Here is a 20,332-nt window from a genome sequence, read left to right on the forward strand (position 1 = left end):
TGCACGTTTAGCGAATAAAAGGGTCCAATCAAAAGCGGGTTCGTAATTTTGACCAATTACTTCACTGTTACCGTGGAAAATGGCCCAATCTAACCTCACGTCAACAAAGTGTTTCCACCCTGGCCTGTCAGTGTATTCACGTGCGAAGATGGGTGATAGTTGATGGCTGGACAGGCAGTACAATGAACAGAAATCACTCATTTGTCAACAAAAATGACGTCTAACGACTGCGAAACAATTTCCAAATGTTTTTGGAAACTAGAGAAAGTCGACAATCAACAGTCCCTTCGAATCAGCAAATCATATGAAAATGTCTTGACACTTCCCACAGCAGCGGAAAATCACCATGACTGAAGTGGTAGCAGGGAAGACTGACAAGCGCTGAAAGAATCAAGGTGAGTGGCGTTTTACTCAAACTTTTACTCGGCTAACCTTGGCCTTAGTGCCGAACACCCTACTAACTATGGAGAGCGCTGCTCAAAGCACTGAGTGCAACTTTGCCTTTTAAACTAAAACTTAATACGGATCACGAAAGCACAGGATTTTTTTTTAGAAATGGAATAGTACATAACCACAATACTCTTTACGACCCTTTCAGATTTTTTTTTGCGAGAGATGCATCTCGTGTTGATAGCAAGCCCCAAACCTGATGGAGAGGTCTGAGTGGATTATGACAGCTTTTTGTTAAGGAAAATAAACAACATTGAGCACTTTTAGATGTTTCTAATTGTTTTTTTGTATTCTGTTTAAAATCGTCTTAAAACTGAGAACATTACTTTTGATTGCTTTATGAAATTAACGGGGGGGGGGGGGGGAAGCATTTTTGGCCGCAGAAATCACAAAAAATGTCGAAATCCAGGAGGGACTACTGATAGGATATAATGATGTAATTTACAATCAGGCCTATAAAAGTAAAAGCTAGTGCTGAGCGAGTAGGGATTTTTAGGTCGTTTCGGTAAAAAAAAAAATATATATATGTATATATTGAAAATAATGACATTTTAAAATGATTTTTGCGCATTTTAAAGCCCAGAAGAGCGAACAATAAATTGCAAAAACATTGAAAATATCCCATTTGTCTCTTGTCAGGCCCACATTGGGTAGACAAATAGGAAATTACTATGAAATTATACTATTTCAATGGTGTATATTACTTAGTTTTGATTTTTCATTCCTTAAAGTCATCATCTCATCTCTAGTCAGGCTGTAGCAGCCATCCAGACAATGTTGTTATCTCTGTGCTCCCCATACTGTCTTGTCATCCTATGTTGCTGCCATGCTGTTGTCTTTGGTCTATCTTATATGTAGTGTTGTGGTGTCTCTCTTGTCGTGATGTTTTTTTTGCCCTATTACATTTTTTCCACCATTTTTAATCCCAGCTCCTGTCCCTGCAGGAGGCCTTTTGTGTTTTGGTAGGCCGTCATTGTAAATAAGAATTTGTTCTTAACTGACTTGCCTAGTTAAATAAAGATACAAAAATATATATATATTCTATTTAGCTAGCCTGGGTAAGAATGCTGCAGGGCTGTCTGAGTAAATCATTTGACTAGTTCTTCAAGGGAGATAAGGCATAATTACACGAATTTGCCACCTAAATTCTATCAGCATATTGATTGTAGTACTCGTGCTGGCAAAACGCTGGATCACTGCTACAGTAACTTCCGCCCTCCCTTTGGCACATCCAACCATGACTACATTTTACTCCTCCCTTCCTATAGGCAGAAACTCAAACAGGATGTACCCGTGACAAGGACTATTCAACGCTGGTCTGACCTATCGGAATCCACGCTTCAACATTGTTTTGATCATGCGGACTGAGATGTTCCGGGTAGCCTCGGAATAATATTGATTTTATACGCCGATTCGGTGACTGAGTTTATGGAAGTGCATAGAAGATGTTGTACCCACTGTGACTATTAAATCCTATCCTAACCAGAAACCATGGATAGATGGTGGCATTTGCGCAAAACTGAAAGCGCAAACCAACGCATTTAACCATGTAAAGTTGTAGTTATTCCCTCCAAGGCAATCAAACGAGCGAAATGTTTGTATAGAGCGCAATTCAACGGCTCAGACATATGTGGCAGGGTCTACAATCACCGATTACAAAAAGAAAACCAGCCACATCACTGACACCATCTTGCTTCCAGACAAACACATCCACTTGGGAGCCAAATGAGAGAAGATTTTTGTGCATATGAAACATGGGACCAGCACTTTAGGTGTTGAGTTTTATATTTTTGTTCAGTGTATATCTGCTTTATGCTTGCTTCAGAATACAAACCCTGCAACACCTCCAGTTGGTTTAATTTAAAATATGGGTCATATTCAACAGGCACTGGGATGGACTACCTGAACATTGTTAATTTTCAGTTAAAATGTTTTACTATTGTGCCCTAATGAATGCAAATATGGTGTAGTGACCAGCCCTGACCCCCCCCCCCCCCCCCATACAGACACAGCTCAACCTCACGCAGGCCACCTTCCTCCTGGTCAACCAGCACAGCATGGTGAGTGTCTCCACACTCATCTGAGATCTACGTGCAGGAGTGCGACGAGGATGGCTTTCTCTACTGGTCTACGCCTCTCAGGAGACCTTCGGCTGCTAGGGAGAGAGGGAAGTCTCGGCAGAGAAAGGGGGAAGGGGTGAGCAAGAGGGAGGTGAGGTTGGGTAGAGGTAGGTCTTGCCCAGCTATGTGTTCTCTTTTTCCCCTCTCCGTGGATGGTTTGAGTTCCACTTAAGGGTCATTAAACAGACACCATAACTGCAACTTTTCATGACACTAGTAAACAGGAATGCTATGTGCACCCTCCCCCTTTTCCTCCTAATTAAAACTTAGTAAGATTGGTTGGAGGTACATTAGGATTCTTTTTTTCTTTAGTGATCTTGGCCCCTATTTTATCTTTGGAGCAGTTTCACATTAGTCATGAGTTTTGCCCTGAAGTCAGAACTGAGCAGTTATCGCTAATGGGCCAGCTGCAGAGTCAAAATTGGCATTATCGTAAATAAGGTTAGCGGTGTGGTGGCTGTGCCAGCTAGTGACACTGCAGAGCTGCATCCAGTACAAGTCATCTCAAATGCCAACCTTTGACATGTAAAGAGTTTTCTTAGCCGACTTGCCTAATTAAAGGTTAATAGAAATCAATAAAGGACAAACTAAATATTACATTTTTAGGGTCGTCTTTTGTAAGACCTTTTTACTCAGTTGTGTTATTGCCTAAAACAAGTGATCTTGAGTGTTCCCCAATATTGATACAGCTTACGAACGTTACATTTAATTCAATTGCACTGTTGGCAAACTACACAAGGAATGCTACCATAGGCTAATCAAGCAATGGCTGTTTAGGTTCTTCCCTCTATTGTAAAAGTACTGTTATAATCAAAAATAATTGTGATGAAGGCTTATTCAGTAGTGTGTCACCTTTTGAATCACAACAGTCTGGGGTAGCTGACTGGTTCCATGGGCAAGGTGAACATCCATAACAGCCAGCATCACATCCGGCCATGATTGGGAGTCCCATAGGGTGGCGCAAATAAGACTTGCCTAGTTAAATTGTAATAGAAGGCTAGTATTTAGTAGTGGAAACAAGCAAAGCATAAATTTATGTAAGACTAAGTTCTGAATTTAACAATGACTGCCTCCATATGCCTTTGGTAAATTGACTTTTGAAATAAGGGCTTTGACGCACTACTACATACCTAACATGTTTTGACTTTACACAATAGATAACTTGAAGTTTATTAAAATGTTAATTGTTTGAAACTGTGGGTAAAATCATCAATTGTGTATAAATTCAAGCAGCATCCCTACAAATAAACCTTTTGCCAATAAAGATTACTTGAGCCATGAATGCAATTTGGTTTACAGGTGTCACGTAAATACAAAGTAGGTACGAACAATTTGATGATTAGAAACAGATTGTGATAAATGCAACGTGTTAAAGGGTAATCCATTTATTGTACATTCCAAAAATCCCCACATCAACAGTTTGCCATGCGTGGCTTTACTGTAATGTACATATCCCGCTTCACATATGGAACATTAAAACTAACATTGTCACTGTTTACAGTAAACTCATGATTTAATATTGCCAGAACATAAGTAGATTTAAGGAATTATGAAGTCTAGCATTGATATTCCATACAAAATTCCAATAAACATTGAAGGTTTAACCATATCGGGAGAAATGTCCAGCTTCTTGCATTCTGCAGCAGTTTTTCCCCCCTAGAGGTACCTCAAACCTTTCAAGGTAGAATGGCATCTTATGCGAGGCTGGAAAATAAAATGAAATATTATAAAATGGGCCCACAGTATTGTATGTCAAAGGCTCTAGTAAATCTCCATGAACATCTTAATGCGTTGAAAAACAATATCCTAACTATAAATACAGTAATGTTGAGCAAAATGGCTTCAGACTTTTCTGCGCATTCAAAAAATAACCATACAAATAAAGGGTTTACAAAGGTGATTTGCTATGTCATTGGCCGTAACTTCTGTAGGACAGGGGTTCCCAAACTTTAGGCTCAAGACCATGTGAAAAAAGTGATGTAATAAACTGCCAATGTTTACTCAATTTGGGTCTATTAGTCTTTCATAAAATCACTCACAGTATTTCATAGGGTTGGGCAGTTTCCAGATTTTCATACCATCCTCCCATTTACGGGATTCCCAGTTTAGTATACAAGGGGGCGCCAAAATGTGAAGACCATTGGGCACTTTACCAGAATGCTAATAAAATTAGGACTAGTAAAAGCAAATTTCCAGTGAGGCTGCTAGCTAAATATACTAATGAGCACAAATGAAAATAAATGAATTGCTAAGATATACAACTGAGCTGGATTGCCTATGTAGGAGCGCTACCAAATGTAACTTTTGTTGAGTTTAGATCATCTACAAGCGAATGTGAACGGGAGACATTGTTCATTTGCACAAAGTTGACGTGCTTGTCTGCTCTGAAGCAGCATGTGTACAACGCTCGGGCAACGGGCCTGTATGCTCGGAGAGGAGGAAGGAGCAGACGGCAGAGAATGGAGAAAAAAGGCAAAGAAATCAAGAGTGGCAGCTGTGTAGAACTCCTTCAAAGGGCCTTGACTTCTCAAACACTGCACAAAGCTTACAATATGATACCCCATCCCCTTATTCATCCAGTTACTAGCAAGTCAAGACTAATTTTGTGCTTCTCCACTTTGATGAGAATTGACAAACAGAAATTCTATCAGCAGCCAGTGCTATGACTGATGTAGCTTTTTTCTCAGAGGTAAAATTTAAGATTAACTTAAGCAAAACATTAGGAAATGTAGCTGGCTACATTTGTTTCTATTGATAAACAAATGGCCATGCATTGTTTTTGCAAAAAACACCTTGCAAGCTCATCTACTGTGGCTGCCAGCCAATAGCTTTCCACTTCTGTCATCTGATAACTTATTCTCCCGGTAAACAAAATAATAATTTAAGGTACCTCCTGGACAGAGCCTATAATAACCGAGTTTCATGTTGTCAGAAGTGATCACTCACCTGTCAATTAGAGAGTCTCTCATTGTGGTAGCGATGGCGCTAGGCTGAGACTCGCTCAGTCTGAACACACTCTCGATGACAGACAGCTCTGTGCTGGTGGTGTCCAGCCCAGTGAAGGCACACCAGTCGTTTACCACCATCCCCGCAGCGATGACCTCGCTACCACGGTTCACCGTTCCTGCCTGTGGAGTACGGAGAGGGAGAGTTAGGCACTAATCACCAACTTGATGCAATGTGCCGTGCCGTGCCCGTGCCCCCCCCGTGCACTTCAGTAGATCTGAGAATAACCAATCAGGGGGCAAGGTAGCTGTATTACTACATTGCTTATATGTATCAGATGTATTTAGATCTACTTAAATATTATGGGACAGGGACTAAGTAGAAATGAGCTTAAGTAGCACCATGAACACTAACCACCAGAGGCACTTGGAGAAGGGAGGAGAGCTCATCCTGGTCTTCTATGGAGGTCTTGGGGTGTACCAGTCCCCCCTGATTGCTGAAGGCACAGTAGCTCCCCACTAGAACTTGCTCTGCTACTGTCTGACGAAACACCTCTACCTTCAGACTGTCTGCCAGGATCTCCTCTGTCTCCTAAACCAAGATGGGAAATGTGTTAACATCCCCTACGTCAGACAATGTCCTAGGGATGGGCATTTGAAATCATTTCAGTTTGAGTAATCATGAAAATGATTATGGACTCTAATGTTAAGGTTTTAAATGTGGCTGGATAAGGCAAAGTTTGCAGTATTCTCCAATGAATGGTTGTTCTGATAAAACTCAATGTAACATTTACAATACAAATTTTTTTGTATAAATTTAACCTGCTAAATATTTGCTTTTGAAAGTGGAGTGCTCATCAAATACAAACAAGGGAAATATACCTTAATTCATCAGAAGTTACATAGCAGCTAGTCAGACTAGTTATCCACTCAACTTTTACTAGCCCAAGACAATATTTAGACATCGTTGCCCCTCACCCTGTCCAGATCAGGATGCACCAGAGCCACATAGTCATTACAGGCAATGACATTCCCCAGTGCTGAGAGTCTCTCCTCTACCCTCTGGATCTTCACTGCGCCTGGGAGACAATTCCTAATGTGCTGCAGCTCTTGGTCCGTGGTGTTGTTGGGCACCAGGAGCCCATGACGATTCCCTGGTGAGCAAAGTTACAAGGTAAAAGTAGTCGTTAATTTATCACAAGTCATTTACCTAAATCATTTATAAAATATCAAGTACAGTATTAATCTATTAAATAAAGCATAATTAACTCTGACGCATACGATCACATATGTGATCATTGTTAAGTGGTCCGGTCCCTGCAGCGTACCATCGCAAATATGTGATTGGAACGTATGAAGCAACATTCGCATCTGAAAAGCATCTAAACAATGTTCTGAGGTCCTCAACAACTTTATTCCTCAATTTCACCTTATTGTAAAAAATGTGAAATTCATCATCCACTCATCACATGGAACCACACACTCTAGGAGCTCAGATGCAATAACTTAACCTAATAACCAAAGTTGAGTCAGACAAGCTATATGAAGACCGCTTGTCTGTCGAAACATTGGTTATTAAATTATTACATCTGAGCACCTAGAGTGTGAGGCTCTTAATTTTTTTAATCACCCCACAGATCATCACCCCAAATACAAGCCTACTGCCGAGCCGTAGCACGAATGATAAAACAGGGATGAAATCATTTCAGGAGGGTTTAAGTACATGGAGGAAGGTATCGTGGGGATGATGCAGGAAATAACTACGATGGGGGGATTTAACAAAAAATGTGGGTCAAAGAAGTTTATACGCTAAAGAAAAGAGGGGTCTGAGCTGGCAACCCTGAGATACCATAGTTGCAATCTGATGTTGCGTTCAAAACTGGGAACTCAAACCGAGCTCCAACTGGGGAAAAAAACGATTTGAGCGGTTATCCAACTCAGGCCTCTTTCTGACCTGAAAATCACTGACATGATTGCACCTCGTATTTTTCAGTTCCCAGTTGTCTTGAACGCACCATAAGTCAGTCAAGTGAACTATCCCTTAAGCTCATTTGGTCTGACAGATGCTTACGTGACAACCAGAACGCATTGTATGATGTCAAACATGGCACCACACAGCTTAGTTTGTCATAGTCAGTACAGCCTTCTAAAAAGTATCACACACACGTGTCTATTACAATCTATACAAGAATTGGAATGCATGATGATTGCATGAAATGCTTGTGCATTTCGCTACACTCGCATTAACATCTGCTAACCATGTGTATGTGACAAATAAAATTTGATTTGATTTGATCCATACATATGGTATAAGACAGTAGATAAGACAACACGATATACTGAAAATAAGGCATCTTGATAGGAACACAAGCATAACCATAAGTTATTTGTAAAGAAAACCATGCAGCAGGGGGAAAAGTTTGGAAGGCCTGTTCTGACTAGAGATGTGCAATGTCTTCATACTTGATCCAGGGAAACACTGGGTAAGTGCATGGGCTCTTGTCAAAGAGAGAATTAGTCTCAAACAAATTGTCCGCAACAGTGAAATGGGCTACTTCTTATGTGAATTAATGAGGAAGAACACCTCAACTCAAACCGTTAAAATATTTGAAATTGAAACTGCCTGCTAATTATCTATAGGCTGTGTGCCTTGTTTTGAGGGCAGCACAGGTTAACCGTCCTACTGCGTAACAATCACATTTTGGAACAGTTGAGTGCATTGTCATCACAAGCAGAAAAAAACCTCACGCTTGTGCGACCGTTCCAGATATTTGGAACTCACATGTGAATTAAGTATTCCATTCTCCTGTTGAACTGATGACGTTTCTTTGTGCACTTGCAGAGGATAGCTGTTTGACGTACAACGTTGATCTATTACAGAGCCATACTCACCCACACACATTCTTCCAATTATCCGACATCCTGCTATTGAGGCATGTACAACTGGGATGGTTTCGGACAACTCGCCTTCGAAGACACTAATCATAAATTGCATGTTAACATGACAACACCGCAGATTTTTTAAAATAACAAACACTCCCCAGAGCAGGCTGACATTACTGTATGTAAGCTTTCAATACAACTTTACTTGTCCATTAATGAAAATTACTCATATGCTCTGTTTTCAGGCCCCAATTAGACAGACAGTTAGAAGAATACTGGGTTAGCCACAGTGCAGCTATTTATGGGGTTTAAGTGCCTTACTCAAGGGCACAATGGTAGACAATAGCGCCTTCAAAAAAATCGTTTCCCGTCAAAAGCATGTGCATAATCCGGAATGCTTTCCCAGTCAGTAGAGGTTAAATGTGTGAACCACTAAAATGAACAAACATTGAAATACAACTTTTCCAGAACTCAACGATCTCCATACTGCATCACCATCTCGGATCACGCGGTAATCCCGCTTGGCAACTACCACCGAGTACCTACTAGGGAGTGAGCTTTGGAAAATGTAGATATAAACGTTTATTTGTAGTGGTTCACATTTTACAACCCGTACTGGGAGGTAAAAGCTTTCCGGATTCGGTGACAGGAAGCTTTTTTCGGAAACACTTATTCATTACATCTTGTAACTGAAACTGTTTAAGAACCAAACCGAGAGGGGCCTATCTGAATCGGTCCAATACAAAACTAGTTTTCGTTGCAAAAACGTTAAAGGCCTGGTAACGGGGTACTGGAATATAGCGTTCCGCGACGGGATACCAACGTAGCTAACGTTCATGGTCAACCGCACGTAGATGCACGTCTCGATAAGAGATCTTACCTGTAGAAGTTCTCTGACCCGCCAATTGCAACTAGGCAGTATGTGTTTGTTAATTTGGCGAAGCAGCCTATTTCGTTGTTCTTCTCGAAAGATGCCCTGACAGCCATGTTGAAGTTTTACAGTTGAGGCAGTACGTTTCTTAAACAAAATACAATGGATGTGAAGATTACGCACTTAACAAGTTACTACTAGTCAAGCCTAGCTATTAGTACTAGCCAAGCGAGCTAGGCATCAGTTAGCCCAGACTGACAAATCTTATAAAATGATGGCTATATCACTACAATGGCACATACAAACATGACAACTACCATGTTTCCTTGCAATATATTACGAAGCGATACATTAGTTTAGCTAGCTAGCCGAGTGGCTAGCTGGAAGTTGCCTCAAATTGAGTAACGTTTGCTAACCAACGTTTTAAGAAAATCCAGTATCACTGGCTAGTACCAATACAAACTATAGCTATATACCTACGTTTAAATAGTCACCAGATCTTTTCGACATATCGGATAACGTAAATAACAAGAACTTTACCTACTTACGTGTGACCACTCCGAAAGCGTGGATCCCTTCCTTTCCCCACACGTGTTCACTTAAACGTCTACGTTTATGTCTTCTTCTATGGCGGTCTGCAAACAAACGTTTAAAGTGCATGCCGCCACCTACTGTCCTGGAATGTACGTTCAATCATGATCAGCCAATTTCTGTACTTTCATGAAAATAAAATTCAAAACCAAATAAATCCCAAACTTTTCCTGGCAAGACTTTCTCAAACTTCTGCATCACTGATAAGCTTTCACTTCTTTAACCCTCTTTACTACTGATCAACCTTTTGGCCTCATTCACTCACTCTCCCTCCAATCACATTTTCTTTAATATCAACTGTGGACATTGATACTGGGACCCCAGTGATGACTCCCCTCAATCTAGCATAAGCACCGGGGACATGGCTTTTAATATTCTTCCCATTAAGCTTTTCCATTTTTAGAAATCTTATCTTGCTGAGCCTGGCTACCACACAATATTAACAATCTATCATTTCCAATGAACCGAGCTCATTTCACTTCACCTACCTCTTTCTCTACTGCATTAGTTAGTCGGATAGGGTGTGGTCTCATCCAACACTATCACCACTTTCCACTCCAAATACTCTTGCTTCCTACTTTGACTTTCTTTACTAGACACTTTCTGTATCATGATCTCTCTTCTTCCTATGTCTTTCCACTACCGAACATTCAGGTCCTTGACCCTCAATTCTATCATTTTGTAATTTTCAAAACATTGTTGCATTTTCCAACATTGTTGCCATTTGTACCTCTGATTTACCTACCCCTTTACCTTTACCGAGCAATGAAGAGTAAATGACTGATTTAGATTTTTTAAATATATTATATGGTAATTATAGGTGTTCTGTCCGGTGTAGGCTATACATCCGGTGTACTATACATTTTATCCATCATGGTGCATCTAGACAAACATAGTTTTTTTTATACATCAATAGCTAGGTTTCCATCCAGTTGGCGACAGACTTTCATACAAATATTTTTTTTAAATCAAATTTTCCCACCACAGATGTGTTTCCATCAAATTAACTTGTTTCAGATAAATCAAATAAAATGTTATTGGTTGCATACACATATTTAGCAGATGTTATTGCGGGTGTAGCAAAATGCTAATTTATATGTTATGTATCACTAGATTTGGTTTATTACAAGATTAAGGGTGTACTGTGCAACTTTCATAAGGTATGGATGCCTTATATGGAATACAGTACAACTAAAGAAAGGAGTGTATTGAAAACATGCCCACATCAGGGGAGATACCCATTTAGGCAATCCCTGGCTGCTCAGTCCTGGCCCTGGCGGACTTCTCTCCTGTGGGTTGTCACTCTGGCCTTGGCCTAACACACCCGAAACCAATAATAAATGCTTAATTAAGATCCTAAAGCTGAGTGGGGTGTGTTGGGTTGAGGTGCTGCAGGGTGGTGGACACCTAGAGACAGTACGGGGCGACCCAGCTGTATTGTGTGCAAGTTAAAACAGCTCTACAGTATTATTAGTCCTATGAGATTAATTATATGGAGGATTTGCTGTTTCTGTGTGTTAATGTATATTTGAGGTGTAAGTCAATCAAATTTATTCATAAAGCCCTTTTTACATCAGCCGATGTCACAAAGTGCTGTACAGAAACCCAGCCTAAAACCCCAAACGGCAAGCAATGCAGATATAGAAGCACGGTGGCTAGGAAAAACTCCCTAGAAAGGCCAGAACCTAGGAAGAAACCTAGAGAGGAACCTGGCTCGGAGGTGTGGTCAGTCCTCTTCTGGCTGTGCCGGGTGGAGACTATAACAAAACATGGGACCAAGATGTTCAAACGTTCATAGGTAACCTGCAGGGTCAGATAATAATAATCACAGTGGTTGTAGAGGGTGCAGCAGGTCAGCACCTTAGGAGTAAATGTCAGTTGGCTTTTCATAGCCGATCATTCAGCGTTAGAGACAGCAGGTGCGGCAGAGAGGGTCCAAAACAGCAGGACTGGGACAAGGTAGCACATCCAGTGAACAGGTCAGTGGGATTTTGTTTTTGTTTCCAAACCTTTCCCTTGGGAATGACTTTTTTAAAGGTGTGAACTGAGAAGGAAATTGTGTTGGGTGAGTTGAGTTATTGACATGACTGGTGGGGGTCGGGAGGGCAGGCAGGCAGTTCAGGCTGGCTGAAATTTGATTTAGAGGATGTCTTAATAAAGACAATCAAAAGTCTATGTATACTTCTTAATTTCTCAAAGGAAAAACATCAACCAATTTCTAAAGACTGTTGACATCCAGTGGAAGTGATAGGAACTGTAAGCAACTGCCTTAGAATTCTAGATTCCCATTGAAACCCCATTGAAAAGAGAGTGACCTCAAAAGAAAGAAAATCCTGGTTGGTTTGTCCTCGGGGTTTCGCCTGCCAAATAAGTTCTGTTATACTCACAGACATCATTCAAACAGTTTTATAAACTTCAGTGTTTTCTATCCAAATCTACCAATAATATGCATATCCTGTCCTATCCTATCCATTTTCCCTGTTGGTAATGCTGGTGTGATTAACACTGAGGCTCAGGGGAAGTGAGATGGGTCTCATTAGGTTCTCTGAAAGTCAAAGTGAAGCAGCTATGGCTAACTGTGCCCCTCCAGTGAGTGCTTAGGGCTGAAACAAAGAGATGTTAGTGGAACATGTGAGTGTGCTGAAGTTGTGGTCGATATTCATTTGTCCCTGGTGGTGGCTGCTCCAAGTCTCACATTGTTGCTTACATATCAGATGGAGCTTGTTGCTTGTGACCATGGGCCTAGTGAAGGAAGTCAGGCTCTTTGTTTAGAATCAGAGGGGTTACAGGTTGTCCCTTGGTTTGTTCAAGTCAGAGACTTTTGGCAGGAACAAATTACCTGAGTGTAGAATTTGATGGTTTTGGTTTTTCAGAATGGCTTTATCTCAGAGTTGAGTGTTTCTGTAGTCAGGTTGTGTAACTGCAGCGCTAGTGTTTATTAGTGATTGGAAACCAAGGCTTTCTGAGGGCTTTAGTGCTGTCACCAAATTCTGCCAAAAACGGTTCATTACTCAGAGCTTCATTATCTGCTGGTAAGCAATAATTGATCAGATATAAAAAAAATTCTCTCCACTTTTTCAGCAAAACTCCATGGCGCAGCAGTAAGTTGTTGGCTTTAGTAGCCTATAATCAGTTGGAATACCAGGTTTGCATCTTACATCATTCTTCCCTTTTTTGCCTTGAAGTTGACTATTTAAAAAAAAAAAAAAGGAATATATGGCATTATTTAGAAAGTGGTTTCATGTCAAGCTAAAGTGTACTGTTAGCTAGTGTTAGCTGGCTGGCTCCCTAGCTAACGTTAGGTGGCGTGACGTGATGTGTGCGATCTTACATGTTGTTTACCTTGCTAGGTTAATTGTTTATCTAGGTAGCCTAGCTACATGTCTAGTGTACAACACCTGTTGAATATGGCCGGTGTCAGTAAAAGTCTGCAAAAAAGCATAATGAAACTGTTGCCAGCAGAGCTGTTTTCATGTTATCCAGAGGTAAACAAATCATCGGCCAGAGAGTCAAGTGTGTGCTCTGAATGCAAGGAGATGGGTGGGGCTAAAGCTTAAGAGGGTGTGAACAATGTTGAACGGGTGTAGACAAAGAAGTGCTCTCTCACCGAAACACTAAATTGCCATTTTCTCAAAAGTGATTTTACAAGTTTATCAACTTTCAAAGCAGAATAATGTTCCCATTGTACCTCAAATGCAGTGTATGATATAGCTCTGAGTCTCTACTTTTATCCAATGTAAAAAACTGAAATTCTAATTTCGCTACGTAAGACCGAATCCATGTGGTGAGTCACATATTTGTAAGTACGGTGTCCAGTAGAGGTCGGTGTTTGAAAGCAGCTTGGAATCGAAGAAACCACCATAACCAGTGGGATCTCGCACGATTTGAAAAAGCACATGATCAAACAAAGCTTCGGACATCATTGGGGACTCCTGAGTGGCGCAGTGGTCTAAGGCACTGTATCGCAGTGCTAGAGGCGTCACTACAGACACCCTTGTTCGAATCCAGGCTGTATCACAACCGGGCGTGATTGGGAGTCCCATAGGGCGGCTCACAATTGGCCCAGCGTTGTCCGGGTTTGTAGGCCGTCATTGTAAATAAGAATATGTTCTTAATTGACTTGCCTAGGTAAACAAAGGTTACATTTAAAAATATATATAAAATAAAGACATACTTCTGATAAAGTGATACACGCATCGCCACACTACTTCAATGTTTTGATGCATGCCTTGGAGCTCCAGTATCAAAAGTAACATCACTAGTGCTTATAGTGTCCATATTTTGTCTCTTCAGATAATTAAGGACATTTTATGGAAAAGAAATAGGGGGGAAAAATACAAAAGTTAGGAAAATTCAAGAAAGTAGATAGAGGTGAATATGGGTTTTTGATGTTCGTGTTAAGATACTATCCAGGATACACTTCCACACTCTATCCCCAGATGGCAGCAACTGGATCTAGGTGCTGAGCTTAGCCTTTATAAGCACATCAGCTGCAGCCAATTAGGGTGATCATCAGTCCCAGCTGGAATAGCTGTTGGTTTTGTTTGGGCATGCCCTTGTCAACATATTTATGTTTCGTCATCATCTGAACAAATAATAGTCCGCTTGGACTGGCTTACCAAGAGATCAACAAGGAGCTGGCCCTGGACATAAGGTAAGGTGGCTGTTTCCTGGGTACATACAGTGCATTCAGAAAGGATTCAGACCCCTTGACGTTTTACCACATTGTTACGTTAGCCTTATTCTTCTAAAATGTATTAAATAAGTCTTCAATCTACACATAGCGAAAACGGGTTTAGACATTTTTGCAAATTCTATAAAAAATAAAGGGCATACTTTATTTACATAAGTATTCAGACCCTTTGCTATGAGACTTGAAATTGAGCTCTGGTGCATCCTGTTTCCAATGATCCTCCTTGATGTTCCTACAACTTGATTGGAGTCCAACGAAGACAACGCAGGAGTGGCATCGAGACAAGTCTCAATGTCCTTGAGTGGCCCAGCCAGAGCCCGGAATGGAACCCATCTCTGGAGAGAACTGAAAATAGATGTCCAGCAATGCTCCCCATACAACCTGACAAAGCATTCACAAGAAGACTCGATGCTATAATCGCTGCCAAAAGTGCTTCAAACAAAGTACTGAGTAAAAGGTCGGAATTATTATGTAAATGTAATAGTTTTTTTTAAAATAAATTTGCAAAGAATTTGAACCCTTTTTTTCCTGTGCCATTATGGGGTATTGTGTGTAGATTGAGGGGGGTGGGAGGGAGAAACAATTTAATAATTTTTTTAATAAGGCTGTAACAAAATGTGGGAAAATTCAAGGGGTCTGAATACTTTCCGAAGGCACTTTAAATTATCAGTATTTTATTTGGACGGGCAAGGAGGTACAGTAGGGCGGGCCAGGCCCCCTAAGGCCTGCCAATAACGGCCCTGCCCGTAGGGATATATCATAGGGAGTGAGCGACTCATCACTGGTTCATACACACAGGATAGAGCCTAGTTAATACAACACTACAGAGATAGAAATGGCGTCTTTTTGTAGGCTCTAACTCCACTCTATGGGGAAATTAATGGCGTTTTTGTATAAATGCAGAAAATAAGTTTGGTGGTAAACACAGGCTTAGGAAATCTTATGTTTTGTTATGATAATCTTTCAGCCAACATCACTGTGAATATTGAAGCATTTATGTAATCATAAGACGCACAAAGGCTTAAATTCATAAAGGTGACTGACTATCTCATAGAACAAAACGTATAAGATCTCCTAAACCTGTGTTGACCTCAGACCTTATTTTTGGCATTTACCCCAAAACCCTATTCTTTCCCCACAGGAATGGCTGAACAAACCAGAGGTAACTCATTTCCATTTTTTAGGACTACAAGCTGGTGAGTTCAACACCATGCTTAAGTGCCCGTGGGAAGATTCATTAAGTTGTAATGATTTCAATGATAGATACAACTTCAGTTTCACAGACAACATTGTTAATAAATGTAGTGTATAACAAGCGGTATTGTGTTATAGGTTTGATTATGATAATGCCCTCTCTTACCTATCCAGCTTGAGTCTGGGTCCGCTCCTGATTTCTGGGCCACAGAAGCAACCTGGGTTGGTATTGCCTGAGAGGGTACAGTCTGCCCTTGGATCTTCCTCAAGGTCAAATCTGTTTCTTCATTAGACAGTTGATTCATCAGTGAGAGCAGCTCCTTGGTCCCCTCATGCTGAGGAAAAGAAACACTGAACACATCCTTCCGTGTCCTACACAGGACTCATAACAAGGCAGTTATTGTAGGGGTGCGCCTCAACAGTCTCCAGTGGCTTCCTCCATCTTCTCCTTTCTTTAATTTGCACTGATCTGAACAGCAGATAGGTGAAAGCATTATGGTATTTGTTTTCACCTGTCCATTCAGATCAGTATGAGCAGAGAACAGAATAGTGACAGTGAGCCACCTCAGACTATTGAGATGCACCCAAAACCTTGGGTAAGGTGCCACACTGTACCTTGATTTTGAGCTTGGCTCTGTTGATGTCATTGCAGGAGCGGAGACACTCCCCCACCACCATGCCCCTCACACACTATGCTGCTGTCTAGGAGGCTCTGCATCCCTCCCAGCATGAACTGCAGCAGCTCTGACAGGAGAAAGGACACGAGGGTTGTGATTATTAAGCACCAAACAGAAGAAAACTGACTTCAAGGTGGGACTACATGGACACTTCCTATAACAAAACGCTCAGTGTTCATAGGCTTTTTTTTGGGGGGGGGGGGGGGGGATTTTTATGAATACAACCCAGAGGCGGACAGGTCAAAGTAGAGTGAACAGCTCTCATCGTGTGACAATACTGTACCTGAGCGTAGCGCTGCATCACTCAGCCACACACACCGCAGCAGAGCATGGCGGCCCAGGCCTGGCACAGCGACAGCAGCACCTAGACACACGCATAAATAAATGCACATATCATCACAACACTAAAGACTTTGTTGTACACTCACCTGTATAAGTAGTGGACTCTCCCTGTCTGAGCCAGGTAGCCCAGAATAATCCTCAAAACATGAGTCTGGGAATGAAGTTGAAGACTTCAAACACTAACCCTGCAGAAAGAGACAATTATGTAACTCTCTGATGAATGGAAGTGTTGCAGTTGACAATCAATGCAGGACAACACACGTTGAACACAGCCTTAATGACCACTGTGTCCCTGAACAAGCCTTCCCCAGGGCATGGGTCACAAATGTCAGGGAGCAGTCTTTTCCATCAGGTAACAGTGTATTTACACTGAGTGACACAATACATGTTTGAAGACTAGTTAAAGTTAACCATAAATAGACCTGTAATCAGAATGTACTATACTGCATTCAATAATTTATATATTCTGCATGGATGTAAACCTCAGCCTGACAGGTTCTCTCCAGCGCTGTCAAGAATGTTTATAAAATACAATTAAGTACTTTCTCCCCAACAATCAAACAAGTATAATGGCAACGTTTAGAGCTTGTCAGTGAAATATACAGTGCCTTCAGAAAGTATTCAGACCCCTTGACTTTTTCCAAATTTGTTAAGTTTAGGCCTTATTCTCCCCCCCCCCCCCCCCCCCCCCCCCCCCCCCCCCCCCCCATCAACCCCATATTGACTGAGCAAAAACTGGTTTTTATCAAATGTCTGCTAATTCATTACAAATAAACTGAAATATCACACTACACAAGTATTCAGACACTATGGGTTTCCTTGTCACCTCCCTGACCAAGACCCTTCTCCCCCGATTTATCAGTTTGGCTGGGCGGCTAGCTCTAGGAACAGTCTTGATGGTTCCAAACTTCTTCCATTTAAATATGATGGAGCCCACTGTTCTTTGGGACCTTCAATGCTGCATACATTTTTTTGGTGCCCTTCCCCAGATCAGTGCCTCGAAACAATCCTCTCTTGGTGCTCTACAGACAATTCCTTCGACCTCATGGCTTGGTTTTTGCTCTGACATGCACTGTCAACTGTGGGACCTTTATATAGACAGGTGTGTACCTTTCCAAATCATGTCTAATCAAATGAATTTACCCCAGGTGGTCTCCAGTCAAGTTGTAGAAACATCAAGTATGATCAATCAAACAGGATGCACCGGAGCTCAATTTCGAGTGTCGAGGGTCTGAATACTTATGCAAGTAAGGTATGTTTTATTTTTAATAAATTTTAAACATTTATAAAAACCTGTTTGCGCTTTGTCATTATTGGGTATTGTATGTAGATTGCTGAGGAAATGTTTTATTTAATGAATTTTAGAATAGAGCTGTAATGTAACAAAGTGGAAAAAGGTCTGAATGCTTTCTGAAGGCACTGTAACCAAATGGAATAATTCCCCCCTGTATGAACACTTATCGTTCTTTTCTTATCTACATAAATATCGGATCATCCTGAAAGGGAAAGACCCCCGCCAAAAATATAGCTTTTTGGAATTCAAAAAAAGCTATGCAAAACCCAATTGTGAAATGACATACCTTGTTTAACAGTTCACCAACACCATGCTGATCTGTGGGGGGAGAAAAAATGGACAAAAGCATGGCAATATATAAAAACTGTTCTGTTGACATTATCCTACCATGAAAGTTAAGTTATGCCACTGGTATGACTATCACTTGCTAGTTATTACGGCTGTCACTCAGCAATAACAAAACTCTGGTAAGAACGCACAGCTCTAGTTTAACTTGGTCACTGAGGGTGCTCAGACACATGTACACAGAGGGGGTGAAAGATTAAACAATGTGGACCCAGTTAATCATTTCGCTTGCTTAAAACATGTTTGACTGACAATCTAATACAAATGGTGCAGTAATCAAATGTATCATTTCAGAAAAGTGCGTGACAACAGTAGGTACATTTAGCTAGCCAACCACATTCCTCTTCAGCGCCATATTAAGCCCTTCTTATTTGGCTGGACACATGCAATTTTTAACACATTTTTTTCTGTTAACTAGTTAATTGCATCCGCTGTGTATCCCCGTTTCATAATATTACCACATGTCCCAGCTGCTTGCCGCAGTTTGAAGTAATCACGAAAAAAAATAGGCCTTATGTTAGGGCATTTTCTTATGTCGAGCTAGCTAGCTTCTTAGCTTTGACAGGGCACGTAATTGCTCGGACAAATTTCACCCTCCTTTCCCACGACGATTTAACCCCCCCAGGCAAAAAAGTAGGTATCATACAGTGTAACATTCATGAGTACAAATACAAAATATCACGACTCTAAGTGCATGTTAATTGATAAAAAGACGCCCTCACTTCTACATGTGAACAAAATGTAGTTTATGCTCTTAAATTATTAACTCACGACGACCAGCTCCAGTTACCTCAAATCGCTCTTCATTTAGGTTATGGGCGATAACGTTCATTGATTTTGTTGCCATGACACCCATACCTACGAAACACAAAGAGGATCAAATGAAAAAAGTAGTTTTCCTGCTGGTAGACAGAGATCCTTAGCGGAATGAGAATGTGTTTCTCAGCTGGCAGATTTGGAATCATATGCAGGCGATGCGATTCAAGAGCAATAAATGGATTCACATTAAACACATTAAAACAATAGTAATGAAATGCATTAAATTATTTCAATGTTTTTTATTCCCTATTTTTAAAATGTCATTCATGCTGCAGTAGACACATTTTCATGGTGCAGTGGATGGTGCAATATTTACCTGATATGAGAAGCTGACACCCTAAGCAGGTCAGTGAATCCAAATGGTAGTTTGGAAAAAATACCGAATTCAAATTGTTATAAATTCAGTTATGCACCCAACAGGCCGTTTTCAGTAATATTCTGCCTATGTCTGACATCTGACAAGTTAAATGTCAACAAAAAATATAGATATTGTGGATATTTCCATGAAGTCCCTTTAATTTAATCAATATAGGCTATGCAATATATGGTTATTTTCGTGTATCTCTTGTTTTCAATACAGCAAGCTAGAGGTCAGGCTGATCTTTGGCTAAGTTTGGACTAAAAGTGATGGACTAAACACATGGGATGTCTATTTTTGAGGGCGAAATAGTATGGAACGCCGATTGGGTCTTTACGTGTCAAAGATTCACGTCAAATAACACTATTTGGTGCGTCAAATAAGTATTACATTTGACACGTCAAATAATACAATTCTATTAAAGAATTGTATTGCATTTGCACGTACAAGCCAAGCGCCACCATTACGATCACTGTCAAAGCTGTACAATACGGCATTATTTGTTTGACCGAATGGGAAAATGTTTGTCAGCATTTTCAATTAGATCAGGATCAAAAATGTTTGCAAATATCTTCGATACCCCAGAAGTTGCTAATAACATATCTCTAGCTAGCTTTAGCTTGGTACATTGCTAGCACCAATGCAACCCGCCTGAAAACAATGACCAGTAAAAATGGCAGTCATTTTCAATATTCTTAACAATGATTGATTCCTCAATGTGAGTAAGTATTAACTAGATAGCCACTTGCT

General features: G+C 40.8%; 1 protein-coding gene and 1 long non-coding RNA gene across 4 annotated transcripts; both read right to left on the reverse strand.

Annotated features, from left to right (window-relative positions):
• Positions 1 to 3,939: 3,939 nt before the first annotated feature.
• Positions 3,940 to 9,916, reverse strand: LOC139370707 (eukaryotic translation initiation factor 6-like). 3 transcript variants are annotated; one of them, XM_071110355.1, is made up of 7 exons: positions 9,814 to 9,916; positions 9,279 to 9,416; positions 8,408 to 8,493; positions 6,494 to 6,669; positions 5,931 to 6,107; positions 5,517 to 5,698; positions 3,940 to 4,274 (listed from the first exon to the last, which is right to left on the reverse strand). In XM_071110355.1, the coding sequence occupies exons 2-7, from the start codon at positions 9,383 to 9,385 to the stop codon at positions 4,265 to 4,267; spliced, it is 738 nt and encodes a 245-aa protein (XP_070966456.1). In that variant the 5' UTR covers positions 9,386 to 9,416; positions 9,814 to 9,916; the 3' UTR covers positions 3,940 to 4,264. The 3 variants fall into 3 exon arrangements, with proteins under 3 accessions (XP_070966456.1, XP_070966454.1, XP_070966455.1); XM_071110353.1 differs by having other exon boundaries at positions 9,810 to 9,906; XM_071110354.1 differs by having other exon boundaries at positions 9,818 to 9,892.
• Positions 9,917 to 15,629: 5,713 nt separating this feature from the next.
• On the reverse strand, positions 15,630 to 19,621 carry LOC139370709 (uncharacterized). Its single transcript, XR_011627164.1, has 6 exons — positions 19,541 to 19,621; positions 19,196 to 19,263; positions 18,347 to 18,378; positions 16,708 to 16,951; positions 16,363 to 16,491; positions 15,630 to 16,082 (listed from the first exon to the last, which is right to left on the reverse strand). It is a non-coding gene; the product is annotated as an uncharacterized lncRNA (long non-coding RNA).
• Positions 19,622 to 20,332: the final 711 nt, after the last annotated feature.

This window comes from Oncorhynchus clarkii, chromosome 17 (genome assembly GCF_045791955.1).
Source record: "Oncorhynchus clarkii lewisi isolate Uvic-CL-2024 chromosome 17, UVic_Ocla_1.0, whole genome shotgun sequence".
Lineage (NCBI taxonomy): Eukaryota > Metazoa > Chordata > Actinopteri > Salmoniformes > Salmonidae > Oncorhynchus > Oncorhynchus clarkii.

Excerpts from the sequence above, each read along its gene's own strand:
- LOC139370707 (XM_071110355.1), bottom strand. The coding sequence starts at position 9,385 with ATGGCTGTCAGGGCATCTTTCGAGAAGAACAACGAAATAGGCTGCTTC. Across the intron at positions 8,494-9,278 it reads GGGTCAGAGAACTTCTACAG|TGTCTTCGAAGGCGAGTTGT; the intron begins GTAAGATCTCTT and ends ATTTATGATTAG. Across the intron at positions 6,108-6,493 it reads TGCATCCTGATCTGGACAGG|GAGACAGAGGAGATCCTGGC; the intron begins GTGAGGGGCAAC and ends ATCTTGGTTTAG.